This window comes from Drosophila persimilis, unplaced genomic scaffold (genome assembly GCF_003286085.1).
Source record: "Drosophila persimilis strain 14011-0111.01,24,50 unplaced genomic scaffold, DperRS2 tig00003933-arrow-pilon, whole genome shotgun sequence".
Classification (NCBI taxonomy): Eukaryota; Metazoa; Arthropoda; class Insecta; order Diptera; family Drosophilidae; genus Drosophila; species Drosophila persimilis.
The window spans coordinates 68,044-92,916 of NW_020825706.1; the positions used below are offsets into that span (position 1 = coordinate 68,044).

The 24,873-nt window shown below is 40.4% G+C and overlaps 1 protein-coding gene across 3 annotated transcripts in view; it reads left to right on the forward strand.

The window, feature by feature from the left end:
* Nucleotides 1-270: 270 nt before the first annotated feature.
* The window catches only part of LOC6594042 (furin-like protease 1, isoforms 1/1-X/2), an 85,374-nt gene continuing 60,771 nt past the window's right edge, over nucleotides 271-24,873 (forward strand). For all 3 annotated transcript variants that reach the window (XM_026994578.1, XM_026994576.1, XM_026994577.1), the window contains exons 1-2: nucleotides 271-303; nucleotides 23,022-23,876. In XM_026994578.1, the coding sequence (XP_026850379.1) occupies nucleotides 23,100-23,876 (777 nt within the window). In that variant the 5' untranslated portion in view covers nucleotides 271-303; nucleotides 23,022-23,099. The remainder of the gene's footprint in view (nucleotides 304-23,021; nucleotides 23,877-24,873) is intronic.

Here is a 24,873-nt window from a genome sequence, read left to right on the forward strand (position 1 = left end):
CCATTAGCATAGAATGCCTGCCGTTTAGGTGTCCAAAAAGTTCTTCCTAATTATCCTCCTAAAATAAAGAAAAGAGAGATAGAGAGTGAGAGAAAATTAGGAGGAAATGCAGATAAGGACAAACCTTTCCTTCTCAGTGACAATATTTTTTTAAATCTTTTTTTCTCATGCATTTTTTATAGGACTTAAAATCTGTTTAAGCTGGTTTCCATGGAAATTTAATTGTTTTTTATTAATTGATTTTCCCCACTTTTCTTTCTCTATTTGCAGATAAATTTAACTGAAATTGTTTTTTAATATTTGGTAAGTTTTTTAAATCGAAGATACAATTTTTTGTTTAAATTATTTTAAGTGAAAGGAAACAAAACTTAAATTAATGAAAAATTAAACTAAAAGTTATTTTTATTTAGTGGTATAATTTTTTAAATTTTATTTGTATTTATCTAATATTTATTTCATTATTTTTTTTATGTACTGAATTTTTATTTGTTTTATTTTTATTTTTATGTTTTTAATCTTAATTTATTTTTTTGTATGTATTTTATTGTTATTTTTTTTTTATTTTTTTTAATTTTTTTTTTTGTTAAGTGAAATTGCAAAAGAAGCACTGATTTTTCGGCTTCAGAATTTTTAAGCAATATATTCCCTCCTTTAGCAATATTTAACTATGGAAAATTATCGCAAAATTCCCCCCCTGGAAATTTTAAGAAATTCTTTGGTCAAAGAATGCCATCGCTTAAATTCTGATTGCACTGAAAATGGGGATAACTTTTTGGGAACCACAGATGACCCCTCACTGCCCCACCCACCGCACGGAGAAGGCTCATTATCCGACCGAAAGGATGCAAATTTTGCAGCAATTTTAATTGCACATCGAATTTAATGCCACAGAATATGCTGGTGGTGCACGTTCGCCCGCTTTTTGGCTCCTAATTGCACCCAAAAACATTCGCCTGCCCAATGAAGCATGCCCCCACCCCCCAAAGAAGAGCGCTGCATGCCACCATTGGGGATACACTACTCCTATCAGCTTTCCACCATTAAGGCCTTCTCCTATCCGATGCTCCACCTCAAAAGAAAACGCAGATGCAGATGCGAAATGTAATTTGAAAATTTTTGTGCCACGTTGGCGGTAAATTTTCCTTGCCTCGCGTTGCACGCTGATTAAGCCTGAGCCCGCATATCCCCGAAATGCTAGACAGAGACAGAACGAATGGAACTTTTGATGCCAGATGATTGGATTTTTGGCATTCGGCGTTGATTTGCTGCGCCGGAGAGGGGGGCTGGCTAGCTGGCTGTCTGGCTGGCATTCGTATAATGTTTTTGGCTTTTCTTCAGCTGCCAAAACCACTGTAGGTTTTGACTAAATTCTGGCTTAATTAACTGCCTCAGTTCGTTGGTGTTTTTGGGGGCGTGGCATGTGGGTAACTCAATTAACGGCTCCTCGACTGCACTTGCAGACGTCTAATCTTTGGCTCCATTCTCCATAGGAATGTGGGGTATGCAAAAGATACATTTTCCAGATACTAGTAGGTGTTAATGGGGCTACTCGTTTGTCATCTTTCAGTGTATGTATTGGCTAGGCAACTATTGGGAAATTCCACCTGAAATTGCGTATACGTAGGGTACTCGTGGGCTCCACTTATGCGCACTTTTCAAGGGTTTTTGTGGATGGTAAAGTGTGGCATATTTATTCATCAATTGGAGCTTGAAAAACGCAGCTCCAGAGTATCATATCCCTGTGAATTTTTAGGCTCTGAACGGGACTCCAAGCTCAGATTTGCTCCATCACGTCAGGTTTTTGCTTCTAGCCTAAAAAAACCCACAGATGTATGGGATTTGCTTGAAACTCGTTGGCCGTGGGCTGTTTTGAGTCGGTTTTTACGAATTTCAAGCCCGTTGAACACCTTGGAGTGGAGGGCTTCCTTCTGCATTCTTCAGTCCCGACTCCCTTTTTGGGAGAGATCATCAGCAGACGCTCAGCTCTGGTGTGGCCTCTAGCAAATCCTCCTACTCAAAAACATAGCCGATCGCCATAAACGCCTCAAAAAAACACTGGTTTGCCCTCGTTTGCTAATGCCAATGCTATCCTTTAAATACTATACAATATTTTCGGGAACTCCTCTGTTGGCACCCATAAGATAAGCCTCAGAAAACCCCTCGACTTGCATCAATATTTAATCAAAATCATTGAAGGGAAAACTCTTTCATTTACCCACACAGAAAGCCTCACACTCTTCCAATTAATAATTGAATTTTCTTTATAGACTATAGACGTTTCTTTTAATTGGGTTTTTCGTCGAAGTAGAAATATGCCTTTCGAATTTCTTAGAAATTTCGTAACAGAATTTCAATTAAATCGGAAATGGCCAGAGATGAAAATGAACCAAAAATGTGCCTGCATTTGTTTTAATTATTTTCCCAAAAATCCAATCGGGTAAAATGCTCTTTTTGGGTGAATATTTACAAAATTTTCGTGCAGAAATATTTGTCGCAAAATTTCAGAACCACAGAGAGAGAGAGAAAAATATGCATGGGCAGAAAAAGTCATAATTTTGGTTCTGAGAGAAGAATGTCACTCAGAAAAGGAGGAGGAGGTGCATGGGGCATGGCATACACGTATGCAAATGCAAAACTGATAAATTTTCAATTAAATTCGTATTGGTATTGGTATTGGTAGTGGCAGAGTCGCATAAGGTTGGGCGCAAACGAAAACCCATTCAATTACGAAATTAAATTTTGGCCTTTTTTTTTTTTGTTTTTTGGCAAGGAAATTAAATGTCTGAAAAAGCCCAAGTGCATCGTCACACAGTTTTGTGGAAGGACAACCGAAAAGCATTCAATTCCAAATTGACACTTGAATAAATATTTGCTCTTGTGGCACAGAAAAAAGACGGAGAGATTCGTTGAATGTTTGCATAGTTTGAGGCGCACAAAAGGCACAGAATTTCTGCAAATTTTCTGTAGAGTTTGAATGTAGGAAAAAACTGCATGAAAAATACCTCCGAAGAGAACACAAATAGGTATTTATTTTTAGTCACAAATAAATGAATGCTTATTCGGAGAGCTGAAAAAAAATGTATTTAAAATATGCAAATTAGAAGAAATTAAATATGAAAAAAATGAACAGGAAAAATCCACACAATCGTTCGATATACCCTTTCAAAATTAATTATAATTTTAATGAGATTTTTGGCTACTCATTAAAAATGTTTACAAAAATCTACACCGAAAATCAAGCTTTTTCTAGGGCCTCCAGATCAACGATGTTAAGGGGATACAAAGCCCTAATTTTCGTTCTGAATTTCTTATGCCACAAACGTGCCCCCAAATGGTAAATACACAAACAATTTGTGGCAAACAAAAGCCGATCAATGACTAATTAATTCAATGGCTGGAAGGCGAATTATAGAACGAATTCAATGAGGAAATTGTGCGTAAAAAATTAGAAAATTTAATTAATGCAACGGCGCACACAGCATTTGTCCCCCCTATTGGCCTTGCAACAGGTGGCTGCAAGGGGTGCGCTCTCTGCCGCGTGTTACCTTTTTATGCAAATTAGTGACGCGTCTGTGGATGCCACTTGGGGAAAGGTACACAGCTCGCTAATGGCAGAGGAAGTACCGAAGCTCTCGATGGTTGGGGCGGTGGAGGCAGAAAGTGTGAACCGATTGGAAATCCCACCACCACCCCGAACGTGTCTTGGCATTTACAGCGTGGGGGCCTGCAGCAGGAGGAGAGCAAAATTTAATTGACAATTGCTTTGGTTGCTCAATTTCCAATGGCAACACAACCACACGCTGGGCCGTGGCTGTGGCTCCGCAGAGTGGACTGGTCCCTGTTTACCGTAGCACCACTTAAATGGACACAACATTTAACCCCCTCTTGTGGCAGACGGGGCTGCCCTTTCGTCAAAATTTATGCATGTGGGCGTGCGGTTTTTCGCTCATTCCATATTGGAGTTTGTGGGGAGGATTGAATCTCCGGCCCTTGGCTTGGATGTGTCATTATATTTTCATCAATTAAATTGGCAAAAGAGCAGAGCAGACTCGAATGGGGAGAAGCTAATGGAGAAAGGGTGAAGTCCAATCAGAGGGGAAGAAGCAAGCACTTTTATTAAAAGGTTTGTGGGTTTGTGGTTTCGTCTGAGGACTGTAAAATTTCTTGTGGTATGAAAACATTGATTGCTTCCAATAACTGCCTCTCTTCTGATGAATATCTCACACTACAAAGGCCAGACCACTCTGATACGGTTTATTATACTATTTCATTCCACTCGTGCCTCTTGAGATTGAGTTTCACCCAATTGCGACTTGCTCACACGCACATTTTCGTTATCTTTCGTTCCTAAGCTTCTCTTTTGAGTTGTGCCTTCAATTTCTACCTGTCTAGAGCCCCGTTTTCAGATCTTGGCTCGAATAATTTCGATTTTCAACCCCTCGGGTGTCCCCGTTGCGGTTTGACCATCCTCTGGCTTTTGAGTAATAAAGAAATACTCAATAATTCATTACTTAAGGCCCGCTTCCGGGGTTGTTCGCCGGCTTCGGCTTTGGCTTTGGCTGCTTAATAACCATTTGTGATTGCAACTGCAACATGCGGCTGCGGGCTGGCTGCGGGCTGCCTTAATGATAAGGCCCAGGATATGTCGTCTGCTCTGCCTCGCTCAATTTACGTGGAAAAACTTCACATGACATCGTTAAAATATTTGCGTTGCTTTCCCACCCATTCCGCATGCCCGTTTCTCGCGTTCCTTCCTATTTCCCACCATTTCTTTGCTGTTTTCCACACTTTTCCCACCCTTTTACTGCCCACTTTGGCGACATTAACTGCCAGTGTCGTACTTTGTCGCTTAATTGAGACTCTGTCAGTGGGTATGGGCTGTGTGGATGTGGCTGTCACGCTCTCGCTTATTAATTTATTTTTATGTTTAATAACAAGCACAGGGCGTCGATGGATGGATGGATGGATGGTTGGAAGGCGCCATTGCCCTGATAAAAACCATGACAATAACATTGGGAGTGCGAGTGGGAGTGCGAGAGAGAATGCTGGGCGTCCATGACTCCACGTTTTCCCGGATGAGGTTGTAAATTAAACACGATTGAATGGCACGGAGTGGACATTACCACTCAAATGTACCCTAGAATCGGCAGAGCGGAACGATAAGAGTGGAGTTCTGCTGGGTATCCACTAAGGGGTATTAAACCCTCATGGCGCCATGCCATCAAAGGCGTTCGTGCGACAGCATTATCTGTGACGCATTTTGATCGAGTTATCTGCGACTATCACCTGTCAAAACATGTAGTTTTCGAGGGAATACATCCATAAATTACGGGCACCATTTGCCGCACAATTTCCTCGGCACTTGCGCTCGTTTCCTCGTTCTGCAGCTATTTTCCTTTAAAATTCGTAAGCCCTTTTTAAGAGTCGCTTCTGGTGGCCAAAAGGGGGAGGGATTATTGATATCGTTAATGGTCCGTCGCTGGCTTCATTCTGCGGTCGTTTAATTAATACCAAAGCTGATTAATTAGCATTTTGTGGTGTGGGCCCAAGAGCCGCGCCCAAGGGAGTGGAGTCCCGTTTTTCCCCGGCTGTGAAATTTGTGGAAATTGCATTACTTGCATTGCATTCAAGCCGCACTGCCAATGGAAATTGCCATTAATTTCATTAGCTGATTGTCGTCATGGCAGCAGCAGCAGCGGCGGCGGTGGCTATTCCCTTTGTGGATTTTATAATTGCCCTGAACCACAGCCCCCCAAAAGGATGGTGGCATGGGGCATGGGGCATGGAGGTGGTCATGGGTCACATATGCATATGTTGCGCCTATAAATTGATTGGGAGGGGCTGCCAAATGGTGCGAAATTGTGTCTGCACCACAGCCGCCGCCAATCGACAATCGGATATTCCTATTAAAATTCTGCACATTAAGTGGCTCGAAATATTTTTATTTGTTAATGGGAGTTCCTAGGAAAAATAAGGATTGAGTGCATACAGAGCCTGGGTGGGAGACACAGACACCTTCAACTCTTCCCCGAACTCAATAAATACTCGTATATACTATTTTGTTGTACATTCAGTATTTCTGGTATTTTCATATGATTTTTGGGATTTTCATTATTTTTTATTTTTTTTTAATATTTAATTTTAATTTATTAAAAAAATGAAAAATTTAATTTTAGTTGTACTTTCAGTATTTTTAAAGTTTTGGTATACATTATTATTTTTTGTATTGTCTAGTATTTTTGGTATTTTCAGTATTTTTTCATTTTTGTATTAGATTTTTTAACAATTTTTTTTGTAACTTCCGTTTTTTTTAGTGTTTTTGGTAAAATTTTAAGTAATATTTGATCATGGTTTAAGTATTTTTGAATTCTTGTTATTTTCAGTACATTAGTATTTTTGGTATTTTTTTTAAGTACTCTTTATTATTTTTAACATTTTTCTTTAGGTTATTATTTTTTTTTTTAATTATTCTAAAAGAATTTTCTATAAATATTAAATTAATCCAAAAAAATTGTATCAAGGCAAAAATCCCTTGAAAAATGATTCATTAATTGTTCGTGATTACAATAGACACTTGTACCTCTTAATATGTAATCAATTTCAAGAGAAATTTGTAGCACATTTTTTTACTCCTTCTCCTCCTTTTTTTTACAATCAAAATACTGTTTAAGTCCTTACAAATTTTTGTATTTCCAACACACGCACACATCCTTCAAATACGTCAAAATTTTCCATCAAATCAACCCAAAGCACGTGCCACGCCAAAGTTTTCCCACCATTGTTTTTCCCTGTATCCTTCCCCACAAACGTTTTGCTGCCTGCAATCGAAACTTCCAGGATTACCCTCTCGCCCAAGAAAAAATAAAAAAGGAAACACAAATTTTATATTGTATATGGATTTATATTGCATTTTTATTACCCCAAAAACGTATCGCACAGATACTACGCGTACAGATAAATTTGTTGTCAAAGCAGCCGTCGGGCACGTAACATTTTAAAAAACAATTTTGGCCTGATACAATTTCTTGTATTATCACCCGCCTCGCAAGAAAAAAAAGAAAAGAAATAAAGCAAAGGCAGAATGTACAGAATATATGCAAATATACGCAAGAAAGAACGAGTCGGAGTCGGAGTCGACACCGCAAAACAGGAGACAAAATAATACACAGAAACCGTAGGGACAACGAGTCGTATCGTACAAAGGGGCGTATGAGCGATTTTTATTTGCATGCCGCTTAGAGGCTCATGCAGAGGCAGAGGCAGAGACAGAGGCGTGTGGCGGCGCCTCAATGGTCGCCCTGCGGCTGCTTATCACTTTATATGTCGTTGTGTGTGTGTGTGAGGAGGGATGGAGAGGGATAGGCAGGCTGCACGTGTGTGTGAAGCTCCCTGCTCCCTGGCTCTGGAGGCACTCAAAGGAGAAGTTCCATGAAACGTAATCTACGGAAAAGTTTGTTCAGCAAATTTCTGAATTATTCAAATGAAATACGATAAAATGTTATTGATAGAAGAATATCTGGTGGCATTTATTTTGAAGTTGATATGTGGTAGAGTATTCTTTAGTACTTTCAATAGTCTTTGGTATTTTTTACTTGCTGAATTTCTCGAGTGAATTTGGGATTTGTTTTGTGTTTTTCAGTACTTTTTAGTATTTTTTTTTTAGTATTTTGCTTAGTATTTTGTTTGGTATATTTTTAGTATTTTGTATTCTTTCGAGTATTCTTTACTATTTTTAGTAGTACTTTCTGAAATTCTCGAGGCAACTTTGGATTTGTTTAGTAATTTTCAGTATTTTGTAGTATTTTTAAAAGTATTTTTTTAGTATCTTTTTAGTAATTTGGAGAATCTTTTTAGTAATTTGGAGAATCTTTTTAGTATTTATTTATTCTTTAGAGTATTCCTTAGTATCTTTCGTATTATGTACTTTCTGAATTTCTCGACGGAACTTTCGATTTATTTAGTATTATTAGTTTTTTTGGTATTTTGTTTAGTATTTTTAAAGTATTTTTTAGAATTTTTGGTATTCTTTAGTTTTTTTACAGTATTTTCTCTATATTCAGTTTTTCTTTAATATTTGTGGTAGTATTTAGCGTTTTTTAGTATTTTTATTTAGTATTTTCAGGCGATTTTGCATTTCAGAATATTCTGCATAATTTGTTTGACATTTTATATAATTTTTACTTGCACATAAAATCAACAAAAGATTCGCGCAAATGTAAATAATGTCAGGCAATCTTATCGAATATTTGTGGAGGGTTTCAGGAAGCGGGAAGCAGGGAAATGTGACAGCCTGCTGCAGGGTGGGGCAAGGCGTGTGTGAGTGTGTGTTTTCCCGGGGGCTGCAGGGTACACATATTGTTGTTTATTGTCTGACAAGGTGGCGCCCTTAATGCGTTTTCATGCCTTATTTAAAACGATTTTCCGAGTTTACCACTCGGGAAATTACATTCATTTATTGTTTTTATTTGGCAGTGTATTTCCACTTGTTGCAAGAGGGGGGGAATACATTTAACCTTTGACTTGCCATCTGCTGTGCTTAAATTTCACTCCTTTGAAGTTCAAAGAAACACCAAAGTCTTATATGAGGAGGAAAATGGCTGTGACAAAACCACAAAAATTAAGACTCGACTAACTTTTGCAGACGTTCCAATTAATGGAGTGGAAGGGCACACACAGCGAGAGAGAGAAAGAACTTTCGTTAAATTAGTGGCAAAAAGGCAAAAGACAAACAGCAATATGTGGAGAAAAGGGAGGACCACTAGACAGATGGTACAGAAAGAAGAGCTCTCTTCCCCAAAAAAAACCAGAGACCGCACCCGAAGGCGAAGAAAAAAGTTGAACAACTTTTGCGGCGGACAGGAAAACCTCTTGACAGCTTCAGCATATTGTTAGATTGTGACATGGGTAGCGAATAGATTTTCCAGGAGAACAAAAAGATGACCAAAAATACAAAATATTCTCATAGTATATCTGGCATCTGGTGTATATATAATTCTGGGCCCCACAATGCATTGGACCTTAGAAAACAGTCCACATATCCCCCTTTCCTTCCCCGGAGACAAATCAATGTCTAAGTCAACGCCCTTTGATGTTGTGGGCGTGGCCTGGGGGAAAAGTAAACGGCAAATCTTCACTGTAATTGAATGTGGGCGTGTAAGCCTCCGCCCCTGGATATGTCTTTGAGTCTCTGGTTGTTTAGCATAAGTTTCTCTCGGCATCACATGCCACAGATCCCTGCCCCCCCCTTCCCCCCAATCACTTTATGCAAATCCGTTTGCCACTTTATTGCTTTTATTTACGTAATTTGTAGCATCTTCTTGTGATTTGCATTTGGAGAATAGTGGAAAAAGCCTTGGCATTTCCTTGGCTTAGAAATTTCGTTTAATCGGGGGTTTTAAAGGGTTTAAATTGTATAGTTTTAGAGCCTTTACGATGTTTGCTAATAAAACCTTTAATTTACTTTCATTTCAGGTAAGTTCTCATACAAAGAAGAGGCTTTCCAATGAAAGCCAACACACACTTAAGTACAGTCTCTGCATAGATTTATAGTATATTTTCCCTTTCAACCTGCTAGCTGTTTCCCTGTTTTCCTCAGGGAAACACAGACATTTTTTTTTTGTCAATTAGACACATTTTTTGTTGATATCCTTTCTGTTGTATTTGCTTAAATACCAACACAAAATGGTCGCCGCAGACATGTTTATGCAATGCCACAAAAAAGGAGAATTCCTGCCCACAGAAAAAACGGTGGGGGGGGAGGGGGGGAGGACAAACAGATGCCCGGCAGACAGATAGACCCGCAAAAAAAAGGGACCTCCCATTGGGTTTTTTATTGTTATTGCCATGTGTCCCCCTTTTTGCTGTCTGCCTGTCGCCAAAAATCCTTTTTGCTGAACCAATCATTGGACTAAGGATGCCCCAGAATCGGTGTCTGGTGCCGTCTGGAGTCGGGGAGGAGGCGAGCGGCATCAATCACGTTATGCCTCGTCCTCCTGTGCGGCATATCCACTTCATTTTTGTCGATTTCGTGGACAATCAAGCGGAAGCACTCGGGAATGCTGGCAGGACTTGCCAGGACTATGGTTCTATGGCACTGATTCACATTCGGAATCATTGCGAATGCTTTACGTATTTATTAAGTCATGAATGGACGTCGACAGGCAGGCAGGCAGGGAGGGCGTGAAAACAATCTCCCGCCTCCCTTCCGTGCCATATAGAGGTCCTGTCTGTCCTGGTGGTCCTGCATTTTTGAGTGTAAGATCCTTGTGTAAAATGGCGTTTTTTTTCCTTTCTTTCTTTTCATTCACTCGAATTTTTCTTTCCGCATTAGATGTCCTTTTCTGCTTTTCTGCTTTTCTGCTTTTCTGCTTGATTTGCGCCGCTTTTCCTTGATTTTCATTTTTCGCCCGGTGAATGGATTGTTTTTTTTCCTGGAAAATCATTCAACAGTCACGCTTTAGGCATCTCACAAATGTTACGGTTATGGTAATGTATACGCCGCCCCCCACCCTTCCCCCGCCCCATTTTTTTGAACCAGGAAGTAATCAGTTCTATTGAGAAGGGATTTTTTGTGGTTTTTTGTTTAGGGAAATACAAGTGTTTAGTGGGATATTTGAGGGATTTACTGGGGGATTTATCCATAATGGAATTTTTTTTGTGTATGTATATTTTATTATATATTTTTTTTGGTAGATTTTAGGTAAAAAAATATTTTCGTTTACAATTATTTTTATTTATATTTTATTTATATATTTTTGTGTGTATATTTATTTATATATTTTGTATATATTTATTATTATTTATTATTTAATTCAATTTTTTTTATTAGTATTTATTTATTATTATTTTTGTTATTATTTATATATTTTATTAATATTTATTTGTATATTTTATATATATTTATTAAATATTTTATTTATTATTATTTATCTATTTATTAATTTGATATATTTTTATTTTGGGGTTAGGGGTCATATTTTGTACCCAAAAAACATAGATTTTATGATATTTTCCACTTACTTTTCTTCATCTAAAATTCCCATTGAAAATCTCAAGATCTCCTTTGAAACATTGTCCTTTTTAAACCTATATCTTTATGATGCTTTATATAATTTTCTCAAAAAAAAAACCCACGAAAGACCCTCCTTCCTGTCCAGAATTTCCACCACATTTAGCCCAAGAAGAAAAACATTTTCTTAGGGGAAAAAACATTTAAAGTTTTTCGGTTTGCATTTTTATGATTGTCACGACTTTTGGCCAATCCCCGTCTGTACGGGGTCCATCTGTGGTGCCCCACGGCAGGGCACAGAGCCAGAGCCAGAGACTCTCATTAGTTGAACAACTGTATTTGCCAGAGGCCACAACTGGAGGTCTATACACGTCTTGGGTCTTGGGTCTTGGCATTTCCATCAATGCTCGGCTGGAGGAAGGACTCTTCTGGAGGGCAAAAGTTTTACTCTCCATTCTTGCAGCCAAAACGCATACTAAAAAGGCCGCCAGCTGATGATGATGATCCTGATGGTGTGATGCCAATGGCGATGGAAAGTAGAGGAAAAGTTACGCCAAATTGAATTCTGTGCAAAAAAAAAGAAAGAACAGAAAAACTTTGCCATTTTTTCATCTTTTAATTCAATCTACGAGAGGCAGAGAGCAGCTCTTGTGTTGAAATTATTGACGTCTTGCGTAGGCGTATACTTAATATTTTTTAGCATTTTCTGGGGGCCGGAAGACGCACATTTTTGCCTCTGCCAAATGCAGCTGCTGTACAGGAAATGAGACGTCATGGGGCGAGCAGTTATCCTACGTCCTGCTCTCTCATCTTCGGGTTCTACTTTTATTTTATTATTACGCTTTTTGCTGGCTTTGGCTTTTGGGACTGGTATTGGAATTCCTTCTTTCTACTCCACATTTGCATATCAATTTGTTCGCATTTCGGTCTCTTCTCTCTCTCGCAATTTCATTGCATACTTTCGGGAGTCCTGGCTAAAGTGCATTTCCCATTGTTGTAGCCGCTGCCTAGAGGAGTGGCAGGATATCTTCGGCATGAGAACGTCGTCTGGGGAGGCGAGGGCGGAATAGCTGGAGAGGCAGGAGGCGGCGGAGCAGCCGAATAGCTAGAAGGAGGTGGTAGGTGGAAGGCGGGATACTCTGAAGAGCAAGCACACGGCGGAAGAGTCTGAATAGCGTGGAGGAGGTGGAACGCGTCTGAAAAGAAAGTAGAAGGAGAAACGTCTGCAGAGAAATGAGAAGGAGGAGCACCTCAAGAGCCAGAAGCAGGGGGGTGGGGGCGGTGGCTCCTTAATCAGGCAAAAATCTGCTGTCTTGATTTTAGTTTCGTTTACGCTCGGTTATGGGAATGGAAAATGGGTTCGGGTTTGGGTTTTGAGTGCCTTGTTTATTTGCCTCCATTCTGTGGAGGCTTGTATTTGCTTATCATCTCTGACAAATGGCATCTCTCTCTGTCTCTCTCGGCCACAATTTGTCTAGAATTTATGAGGCATAAATCCCCTGGAAGTCGCTGAAGTTGATTAAATGTATTTGTTGAGATTTGATTCATGTTTTTGGGGCCGAAAAAGAAAAAAAAACTAGCTTAATTTCCAAAGAAATTTCTCAACATTTTTCATACATTTTTTGCAATGAAATTTCATGCTCAAAAACAGTTCCAATAATTTGTTTGGCCTAGTTTTCCAGTGACCATATTTGTGATTTAAATAAATAAATACCTTGCCAAATTGTTCTACAACAAAAATAAATGAAAATTGCTTTGGAAAAATCTGCCAGTTGCCGGCTGCCAGTGAAAACTGTCATTTGTTTTGACATTTCGCTAATAACTGAAAAATTAGTGTTTCCCGCCAGTCAGCAGTGGATTTTTTTTTGTAGCCACAAATCCCAGTGGGGGAAAAAGCGTGTAAAAATGGGGTTAAATGGGAAATGTAGAGGATTTGCCAGGCTCAAAAGGGGGAGGGGGAACACTGAGAGAAACAACAACAAAAATCAAAGTATTTTGTTAAAGAAATCTTCGGGGGTTTTGGGGATTTCTAATGTTTCAATATTCGTTGAAAAATTCTCGCTATAATATTTTTAAACTCCTTTTTCTTTGCTTTATTAAAATTAATTTTTTATTTATTTATTATATATTTTTTGCATTAATTTTAAATACATTTTTATATATTTAAGGCCTTTAAAAATTGGTAGACATTTCCCCGCTTTCCCTAAACCTTTTGTTTATTTTCTCCACTAATTTGTTTCAGTGTAGATTTGGGTTTTTTTTTCGTCGCAGGCCTATGACGAAAACAAAGCTGCATTTAAAAATTGTTTACTTGTGCAATTTAGCCACTTAAAGCGAGTTGTCAGCTGCGAAATTTGCATGCATATGCATGAGGCAAAGGATCAGACACACGCACACCCTCTCCTCCCCTGGCCCCCCCTTTCCAGTGCCAACATCGCGACAATATGGCCACGCTAAGCCTCTCGCCACTCGAACAACACAATTCGAGCCTTGAAGAGGAATGCAGAGTGTCGCCGCTGCTGGAGCACAATTTTTGCTGCATCAGCAGCACAGAATGGAGAGGCAGCCACTGATTATGAAGCCTTGTGCAAATATGTCACGGAGAAACGACAGAAATCGAGGACTGAGAAGCAGAGAAGAGCACAGCAGATAGGCCTCAAGAGAGAGCGGAAAACCCCCCAACAATTTGTCATGGAAAAACTTTCGAAACAATAAAAACAAAAAAACAAATGGAAGTAAAGTCGGAAATTGTTACAGGCGTAAACTTTCTAATTGTCTAAATTACATAGACACCGCAGTAACCTCTACACCTACGACCTAATGAAGGGGGTGGAGGGGTGGAGGTGGGGGGGGCGGAAGCGTACACTGCACTACAAAGTGCAGGGCTGTGTTGTCTGCGGTGATTTTGTTTCTGCTTTTGCTGCGGCTGCGGCCAGTGGCGGTAGCTTTGGCGCAGCTTTCCAGCTTTTCAGCTTTTCCTTGTTAATTTTTATTGACATTGTCAACTCTGTTGGGGGTACCATGGGGTTTACGGTTTAGTAGTTGTTGTGGTGGTGTCTGTGGGGTTAGGTGTTTCTCTGTGTGGCTCCCATTGGGTTTCGGTTAGAGTCCTGCCACGGGGCCTCGCCTTGTTCTACTTTTATTGCTGGATTTTATTGGATTGCAGTTCTTTCTGTTTGAATGCCGTGTGTGCATCTAAACTATTTAGTTTCGGGCTTTAAATAATCATAAATGCCATGAGGAGCGGTATAGATTTTTTGTGAATTTTGGCACAAACTTTAGAGTCATTTTTGAAGTTGGAAACAAATTGGTTTACTTTTTATGGTTTTTTTTTGTTATTTATATTTTGTATGGTTTCCTTACCTTTTATTTTTTATTTATTTATGTTTTTTTTTTTACTTATTTATTATTTCTATTTTTTATTAAGTTCTTATTTTTTTGTGTTGTTAATTTTTTAATGTTAATGTTTTTTTTATTATTTTTTTTACGTTGTATTTTTATCATTAATTTTTCTTAATATTTGTATTCCTCTTGTTTCGTAGTTATTGTATTTATTATTATTATTTTATCATTTTCCTAATTATATTATTATCATTTATTATTTTGTATTATTTATGGTTTATTTATTTATACTTATTATTTATTTATATTTTATTTATTTATATTTTATTTATTTATTTATTATGTTATTGATATTATTTATTATGTTATTGTTTTTTTTATTATTTTATTTATTTTATTTTTATTTTCTGTTATGTTATTATTATTATTTACTATATTATTATAATTATTCATTATTTTATTTGTATTTTTTATTAATATTGTTCCTTATTTTGATTTTGTATTATTATTTAATAGTTGTTGCTTTTATTTTTTAAATATTTTTTCTTTTTGCCAATCGTTAATAGAAAAATTTATATAAATATAAAAGAAAATTCCCCTTGAAATCCATACCATTCCCATACCTTTTTAGCATTCCTTAATAAAAATAATCTTATAGAAGGAATAAATAGAGTAATAATTTATAATAAATTTGAAGAAATTCTTTCCAAAGTCAAACTTTTGGCAGGGAATCCCACAGAAAAACAAAAAAAATCCAATAGACATGCCAAAAATGTGTGCTGCCTACTTTTTGGGGCGTGCAGAAATTATTAGGGCATCGCTAACGCACAAAAAGAAAAATAAACTTTGTTTGGTTTTCTCGCCTGTCATTCGCCATTATTTTTGGCAGTATTTCAGTTGTGCGTGTAGTCGCAGTCGCAGCAGAGCCGTGAGCAGAGAGCAGAGAGCACTTGGCATAATAATGAAAAATTAATCGGTAAAAATGCGCAGAAAAAGCATTCCGTTGCATACATTTCGGCGCCGGGCTTAATTGAAACGACGACAAACAAGAGAGTGCAAGAGAGAGGGAGAGTGACAGAAAAGAGAACACGAATAGACACGCATAAATTTGTGAACAAACAACAGCGGCAGCAGCAGCAGCGGTGCAAGGAGCAAGGAGCAAGTGGGGCAGAGTACAGTACAGTACAGTGCAGTACAGTACACCATTCGGTGAATACTAATGGAACGAATGCCTGAAACTGCAGCAATTGGGGCGCTTGGCTGGCGGTGTCGTTTGCTCTGGTTTTTTGGGTGGCACGGCTGCACCAGCTTGTCGGTGCCGCGGATAACTGATGCTGCCACCGACAGAGCCCCAGACCCCCAGACCTCCTCGTGCCACTCGACGACTCCCATGTGGATTACCCTCCAGTCGGTGCTCGGAACTATTTTTGGTGTTTTGTCGGTTTTATCGGTGTGCAGTTGGCATTCAAAAATTTGTGCATATTAAGTTGTTGATTCGCTGCAGGATCTCTGTCCTTCTGCCACTGAAATGTCAGCCACAAAAACTGCGATTTAGCGAGAGAGTGAGAGCGGGAGAGCGGGAGAGGGAGCGGCATTTCACATTTTCATTGTCAATGTTAATGGTAATGCGAGGGGCCATCAAAAGCATGAAAATGGAGCGTGGAATTTCCACTCAAAACGGAAAAAGTGGACGCAGGACCGCGACATTTGCTCTGGTCCATGGTCCATGGTCCACGACTGTACCTGTCCGTCCCTCGCTTCTCTGGCACTGTTCTGGCCCTCTGCTAGGACTTCTTCCTGCCTCTTCAGAGCCCTCTGCCTCCTCTGGCCCTCTGCATCCGACGACTCCTGGTCTTTTGTGCTTTTTTGGTCGCTCCCCTCCACCGCTCTTCTCAAACAGAAGGCAAGCAACAATAACCTTCATCTTCATCAGGGCAGAAGCCCCTACCATCCTACCATCCTTCCATCCGTACCAGCAACAGTGGCAGCCCAGCCATCCCCTACCATCTTCATCAGCTTCATTGCCACCATTTCCCTGCCACCATCAGCATCCATCGTTGTCCTCCTCGTCAAGGAGCTGCTCACCTGTGTGTCGTGGCGTCGCATTACCCATCTGCATTTCCGCCGCTCAGCGATAGAGAGGGAGACCGTGAAAACACTGTTGCAGGGAAATTTTTAGTGCCACTGACTTTTCTGGATGACTGTTTCTGGCGGCAAAGATTGTCAAAGGGAAGGACGAGAATGATTTTGAGGGGTTTTCTATAATCTAAAGGTGATATATGGACGGAAGAAGGCTTTGTTCGGGGGAAGAGACTCTGGTAGAGACTCTGGAAGAGGCTTCAGAGCACCCTCTGAGGAAATTCATGGAATAGATTACTTTTTTCTTGGATTATTTTCAGAAAAATAGGTGTATAATGCATCTGAAACCACCATCGCTTGGAGATTGAATAGAATAAGGAGAGAATATCCATCGTGGTTGAAGGAGGCTCTACTGTAAGAGGAGTATCCGCTATCCATTGTGGTAGAAGGAGGCTCTACTGTAAGAGGAGTATCCTCTACTTAGAGGGAGAGAGTGAGAGCATACAATAGATCCTTTTAAGGGCACCTCTTTCTCGCCTTCTCTCTCACAATAATTCTCAAATAATAGAGTACTTAAAGCTTCGTTCTTTCTTTTGAAACACCCACGAAGAAAAGAGCGCGTAATTATTCCACCCCTGGCCCTCCCACTCTGGAAGACAGTTGAGTGTTTCATTGAGTGGCGGGTGGAGAGTCCTGAAGAGGATCTCCTGTGCCTGTACCCCTTTTTTTCTCTCTCTTTGCACTTGAGGTAGGTTCTGTTGATGCCTTGAGGGCGGCTTTTGTTTTGAATGGAATTTGTAAGGACTACTTTTTACCTTTCTGCCCAGAGCCGCCAGCCGCCGCCGCCGCCGCCTTCAAGGTGCCTTCATACATTAAGCGTTTTTTCACCTCCCTCCGACTCGTCCCTCTGCCATTTTTCGAGAGTTAATTTCGCAAATGCAACGAAATGAAAAGAATGGAGAGGCCCCCCCCTGGAACAATGCCATCCCAGCGCCACACAGAAGACACATGTTTGTGGGGCGGGGGACGGTGGGGCATGCATCGTGCATTTATCTTACGCCCGGTGCCCCCGTCGCGGGCGGAGCACCGCAGTGCTGCAAGTGCTGCAAGTGACCATGCAAAATCAATTAATGCTGTCGGGGGGCACTCAAATTGCATTGCATACCGCAAGGAGAGGCACGGCACGGCGAGGCAAGGCACGGCACGGCACAGTTTTCTCTGTTTTCTCTGTGCTTTTTCCCGGCTCTCGGTTGCACTTAATGCGCATTCTTTTCCCTGTGTTTGCACATTAAAAAGCAATCCGCAAACCCGAAACGAAACGCAACGCAAACGTAATATGCATTTCCCCGGGCGGAATACCTTACGGATACACAGATACTCGGACGAGTGCACAACAATGCCAAATAATTACAATTTGTGTGTTGGCCAGGTTCTCGCGTCCAAGGACCAAGCCGCCATTGATTCATTATCGCATGAGATAAATAATAAAATTACTTTCCTTCATTTGTTGTCCTCGGGCACTCAAGAAACGAACGATGAATGATTGATGGCTGGCTGTGCGGCTGTTGCGGCCTCCCAGTGAATCGAATTGATTCACGAATACACAAATACGACTGTGTATTGGCCATAAATATTGATTGAGAGATTCGACGGCCTTCTGTTTGTGAAGCAAATGTAATCCACGGCGGTGGTATTTCGGTATTTCAGTTATTTTTGGATGTCAATGTAAACCAAAAAGGTATTAGGTTCAACCGAAGGGCACTGCTGTATGACGTATGACATGGAAAAGAGAATGGAATGGTTAATAGAAGGCTTTTTACGTCATATCTGTGCCACTTTGTTGCCTCTAAAGCTTCTTTTCCTTCATTCTCCACTTAATTTTTCCATAGATGAGGCGCAACTGTACTTTTTTATGGGTTTTACATGTTTTTCTCTATAATTTGTGCTCTTATCCGCATGGAGCGCACTTCTGCCGCATCTACTCATATAATTCCCCCTTAAAAACCTTTTCCCTTTAGTCCTCCCTTCATTTACTGCACTTTTCACCATCAACATAACCTCAATGACCATATTTGGCGTGACTGTACTTTCTATTCAGCTTCAGTGCCTTTTCTAATGCACTTTTTGTGCATTTGCCACATTCCCAGTGCATTTTTCATCTTTTTCTCTAGGTTTTTGCCATAGCCATTCCCGTGATGACTGTACTTTTTGTGCTGTGGCTGACTGACGTTCATCACAGGTTGCGCTCGAATGGAAATCCTTTGGTGATTTGCCCGAAAGCTAACTTGACCTGACAGCTGCTGTAATCCGCTGTAAGAGACCTCTGGGGCTCTCTGTTGTTGCCAATTTCTAGGGGAAATTCTCACACCATCAGTCGTCGCTGTCAAAGTGTCATCGAGCGGTGCAGAGGTACAGTCCCGCAGCAGAATGGATTTACCAGGCCACGCCTTTTGTTTGCCGATCGTGTGCTAATACTCCTTGCTTCTGCCACACACACACACACACACACACATGACTCGGTATTTTTTCTATGCCTCTGCTGACACTTTGCCACCATTTTCTCTGTGCCTGTGTGTGGGTGGGTGGGTGTGTGTTTTTCTTTGCTTTTCTTTTGGCCACCGCTTTTCTGCGGGCGTTAACCGCCGCGTGCCCCGTTTTGTTGTTGACTTTGTGCTCCAGTTTGTGCGGGTCGCGAGCGCCCATGGAAAAGCCAGTGGGCGCGCGCATTAGAGAGTGTATGCGGCTTTGTGTGGAGAACTATCATTAAACAAGTGAAACTACCGCCATGCCACATGCCACATGCCTCACCACACGAAACGCATTAAAAGCCGAGAGAGACAAACAAAAAGAGGCAGGAGAGAGCCTCAGCCTCAGTCTCAGTCTCAGCCTCAGCCTCTTGACGCCTTTTGACTTCTTGCCCTGCCGTTTTGTGGCCCTTTTTTTCGCATGCACTTTCCTTTCCTCTCTCCTTTCTCCTTTCTCCCTTGGAGTTCTGTAGAGTTTAGAGTTTGCCTCCCTTTTTAAGCCCCTAACTGCTTGTAGTCGGTGGGCTCTACTTCCATTTCTATTGCTGTTCTATTGCTTCTGGTTTTCTGGTTTCTAATGCTGCTTTTTATGCTGCCGCTGCTTCCTTTGGCTTAATGTGTTTTGCTCTGTGTAGTCCTTTCAGGATTCTCCTGCATTTGACATGGCGCTTTGCATGGGCCGCCGATCCACAGGCAAAAGAGTTGTGAAGTCCTGGAAGTCCTGCGCCGCCACAAAGGATGCCAGACAGGCAGCAGCCACAGCCACTGCCAAGTGTCAGACTGTTTGCCCAAAAAATGCCTCAAGGATTGTTAAACCGATGCCTGGCATTGTCATCTTTCTCTTTTCCTTTCCTTTGTCTTCCCCTTTTTCCCCATTGCCTGTCTGTCCTGTTGCCGGTGGCTTAAGCAATTTAAGGATTCTACTATCTGCGGCCATTTCTGAGTGATTTTTGATTTGTGAAACGAGAGGCAGAGGCAAACCGGAAATCGATTGCCGGATAATGAAGTAAATCTTGTGGAAGACATTTTTGGGGTTTTATTGGAGCAAAAAGAGGGTTGAAAGGGTTAAAAGGGTTTATCGTTGAAATTGTGGCATCGATTATGATTTATCGTTGATATAAACGTTGATAGCAATTGATAAGGGAATCAGTTTGATTTGAAAGATTCGCTGCACATATTTCGATCAAGAAATCGTTAGAATTTGTTATCGATGACAATTAATCGTTGTTATCGGATCCCGAATTAATATATTCCAAAAATCAGCTGATTGCCAGGACTTTATGGACCTTTGATGATTCTATTTGCTAAAAATTCAATCAAAATGTGTATGTTTATCGGAAATGTATCGATATTTATAGTATATTCCAATAAACAGCTGATTGTCATTACTTTCTGGACCTTTAATGATTAAATTCTGTCCAAATTTGTATGTTTATCGGAAATGTATCGATATTAATAGTATATTCCAAAAAAGAGCTGATTGTCAGGACTTTCTGGACCTTTGATGATTCTATTTGATGAAAATTCTATTGAAATTTGTATGTTTATCGGAAAAGTATCGAAATATATCGCTATAAATACTACACCCTTATCCCAAAAAAAACCCCCACTGGCTTTTCCTTTCATCCTTGACCAATTAGGCCCTCAAATGGCCTGCAACGGACACATTCCAATTGGCATTTGGCAGAGAAAAGTTCTGGCTTCTTTTGGGGCGCCCAAAAAGTGGCAGCTGATTGATCGAATCGCCGACTGTGTGGCACATAAGAAGCGCATCATCACCCATTAATTGGGCGAAAATTTAGGAGACAGAAAAGAATATTGATTGGCCATTGGCTGGGGGGCAATGTCCAATGATATGTCCCTCCCAGGGATGCCACTCGAACGAAGCCCGAAAGCTGTCGAAAAGCCATGGCCTGGCCATGGCAGCAGCAAATCTCATTGATTGTCATCCCGTGGACAAGTTTCGATTGCAAATGAGTCGGAGAGTGGATCCTAGTTGGAGGAGTAGCTTCTGACTAATGCCATTGTCAAAATATGCCCATGACTGATGATGGCGCCCAGGGGCAGGGACAGGCAGCCAGCAAAGCCAGCAGGCAGCATCCGCATTGACAGGCATATTTCATCTATTGATGAGATTTGTGGGATTTCTGGAAATCCAGAAAGAGAGAGTGTGTGTGCCACAGAGAGGGGTAGTGGCAGTGCCAGTGGCAGTGGCGGTGGCACGGGGGCATAATTAAAGCCGAGTGACAGCGGAAATGCCAAGGATCACAAGGAGATGGATAGATTTGTGCTGCTGGATGGATGGATAGAACGGAAGGGGAAGACAATGGTGTGCACTGGTCATGGGGCATGCCCCCCAGCTAAGTGGATAGGAAATTGAATTTCTGTGAGTGTGCGGCGGAGGAAAATCAAAAGATTCTCCAAAATTCTGAAGCCAGAAATTCAGTCTTTCTTTATGGAAAGTTAATGCCCCCCAAAGCATATGCAAAAGTAGATGGAAAGAAAGTAAATGAAAGGAACAGACAGACATCAATCGGGGGGAGAGAGAGAGCGACTGCTGGATGCACCTTTTGTGCTTTGTGCCTGCAACTTGCTTCTTTCTTTCTTTTCTTTCCACATTGAGACCTCGTCAACACCATCTATATCGCAGAAGGAGCAGCTCAGGCTGTCTGCTCCGCCAAGGACTTTGACTTTGAGTGACGGCATTTGTCAGAGGCAGACACAAAGTAATCATTACTTGGGCGCGCACTTCCGTTGCAGCGGCAGTAGAGGCAGCAGCAGCAGCAGCTCCTCCCTGCCTCCACTAAGCGTATACTTAATAATAAGAAAATAAGTGCCATGTCAACGTGGCAAGGGCCACACGGACCTACCTACTCCTACCCCACTGCCACATCTCTCCGACTCGCTCACATGCTAACGAAAAGTGGAAAACGGTGTCAAAGTCAACGACAAGAGCAGCCACTCGGTGCCAGTGGCGGGAGCCAACTATGGATGCACAGTTTCTTCTTCCGATGCTGATGAAAGAAACGTTACGTTGCCCACGTGGCTGGGCGGTGGCAGGGGCAGAGAGAGGGAGAGAGGGAGGGAGAAATGCGGGCCACGTTGACTCCAAAGTGCAGTGCAGTGGCTGTGTGGCCGTGTGGCCGTGTGGCAGGGAACAACCTGACGGCTGACATCTTGAGACAAATTGAAGCGTTGTTTCTCTGTTTATAAAGATAGCTCTGGGCAAATGCAAGCACCACCGATGGGGGTCGAGTGTCAGCGCCAATTGACATCAAGATAAATTTCAAAAATAACTACATTTTTCCATGAGAAACAGAAGGAGATTCTGGGGAATATTCAAATGATTTAAGAATGTTAGAGAATGTTTTTACGATTTTTAAGGAAATCGAATTTGAAAAACTTCCAATAAATAAAAATAAAATAAAAAAATGTCTAATTCTTGATATAAATATATAAAATAACATTTTAATTAAAAATAACATAAAAAATGCTAGTTAAATAAATCAATTTTTTAATAAATTTGTAATCAAAAACATATATCAATAAAATGAAATAATTTGTTAATGAAATAAAATAAAAAAATAAACAAAATAAAAGAAATTGTTAATGAAATAAAATAGATAAATAAAATAAAATAAATAAACGAAAAAAAATACATTTTTAATAAAATAAAATAAATTTTTTATGAAGTAAAATGAATGAATAAATTCAATAAATAAAAATAATAAGTATCAAGGATGACTTGAGATTTGAATATAAAAAATAAAAAATTATAAAATAAAAAACATAAAAAAATAATAAAATACATAAATAAACAAAATAAAATTAATTTTAAATAAAATAAAATAAATTTTTCATGAAATAAAATAAGGGAATAAATTCAATAGATAAAAATAATGAATAGATGAGAAGACTTGAGATTTAAATATAGAAAAACCATTAAGATTTTTTTTCCATTAAATTTTATGTTTATTCAAAAATCCAATAAAAAATTGGGTTGTTTTCGCACTCCGCTTAAAAGTATGCAACATTTTCTCATACAAAATTTGGCATTCTCTTTACAGCACCAAGAAGAACCTCCCTCGTATCGCTGCCAGCATTCCAAACCACAAGAAAAACAATTGGAAAAATCTACACGCAACATGAAAAACGACGTCGTGCGATGGAGCAGGCAGCCAACTAGCAACATCATTAGCAGCAACAGCACTACCAGCAGCAGCCGCAGCCGCAGCAACAGAAGCCACAACAGCAGAAGGCAATGCAACAAATTGAAGGTGCAACATGCAGCAGCCTCACACACAACTGTTGCAGGCAACAACGCTGGGCAACAGCAGCAGCAACAGGAAGAACAACAAACAATCATTGAATGTGATATAAGAAATTTCAATTTCAATTGCAATTTATTCAAAACTAGTTTTTTAACGCAATGCAAACCGAAACTAAGTGGCAGCAACAGCAACAGTGGCAGTGGCAGCAGCAACAACAACAACAACAGTAGACATTCAACAATAAGGAAAAGAATAATCAATATAGAATGGGCATTGCTGTTCATTGTGCAATTTAGTGCCCTAGTTTTTATATGTAATTTTAATGTCGGTTTCGTGGCCGGAAGTGTGGCATCTGCCTCCTCCCCCGCGCCAACGCCCGCTCCTCCGTCGCTCAAAGTGGATGCCGGCCAATCGCCAGTGCTGCCACCATATGTCCTCGACTATGAGACGGGTGGCAGGGCCAAGCTGACTCCCAGCAATGGGGGCAAGTATGGCAACTCTGGTGGCAGCAGCAGCAGCAGCAGCGGCGGCGGCAGCAGCAACAACGCTGTCGGACACTATACACACACCTGGGCGGTGCATATACCCAGTGGGGATAATGGCAACGCCGATGCGGTGGCCAGGGATCACGGTTTCGTCAATTTGGGAAAGGTAAGTCGCCACTCCATGATTTCACCCATTTTATATACATTAAAGTACCGATTCCTACCAAGAAAACGTGGAGTTTAGGAGAATTTACCCATTTTTAGATGACCATAAGGGCCTGCAAAGAATGCACCTAAAATTTGTTTAAAATATAGTACATTTTTAAGTATTTTTGCTCATTATTTCTGGTATTTTACCCATATTTTTTCTAGTACTATGTGGTTGTTACTTTTTCTGGTATTTTTTTCATTACTTTGATTAAATCCATACGTATACAGGCAGGCTCCGTTTTTCATTTACTTTTGAGGATTACGTTTTCAGCCAAAACGTTTCGTTTTCGTTTTAAGGTGTTCCATTTTTCACATATTTTTATACCCGATACTCAAAATGAGTATTGGGGTATATTAGATTTGTGGTAAAAGTGGATGTGTGTAACGTCCAGAAGGAATCGTTTCCGACCCCATAAAGTATATATATTCTTGATCAGCATCAATAGCCGAGTCGATTGAGCCATGTCTGTCCGTCCGTCCGTCTGTCCGTCTGTCCGTCCGTCCGTCCCCTTCAGCGCCTAATGCTCAAAGACTATAAGAGCTAGAGCAACGATGTTTTGGATCCAGACTTCTGTGATATGTCACTGCTCCAAAAATATTTCAAAACTTTGCCCCGCCCACTTCCGCCCCCACAAAGGGCGAAAATCTGTGGCATCCACAATTTTGACGATACGAGAAAACTAAAAACGCAGAATCGTAGAAGATGACTATATCTTCTAGAGTGCAAAATCTGAACCAGATCGTATAGTTAATACAGCCAGAATCACGAAAACAATTTCACTCTTTCTCGCTCTGTCTCACTCTAACACACAGGTTTCATGGTCGGTTTTGCCAATTGCAAAATATGAGTTCAAGGATCTCAGAACCTATAAAAGCCAGAGCAACCAAATTTGGTATCCACACTCCTGTGATATCGGACCTTGACCGTTTCCTGTCCAAATTTCGCCACACCC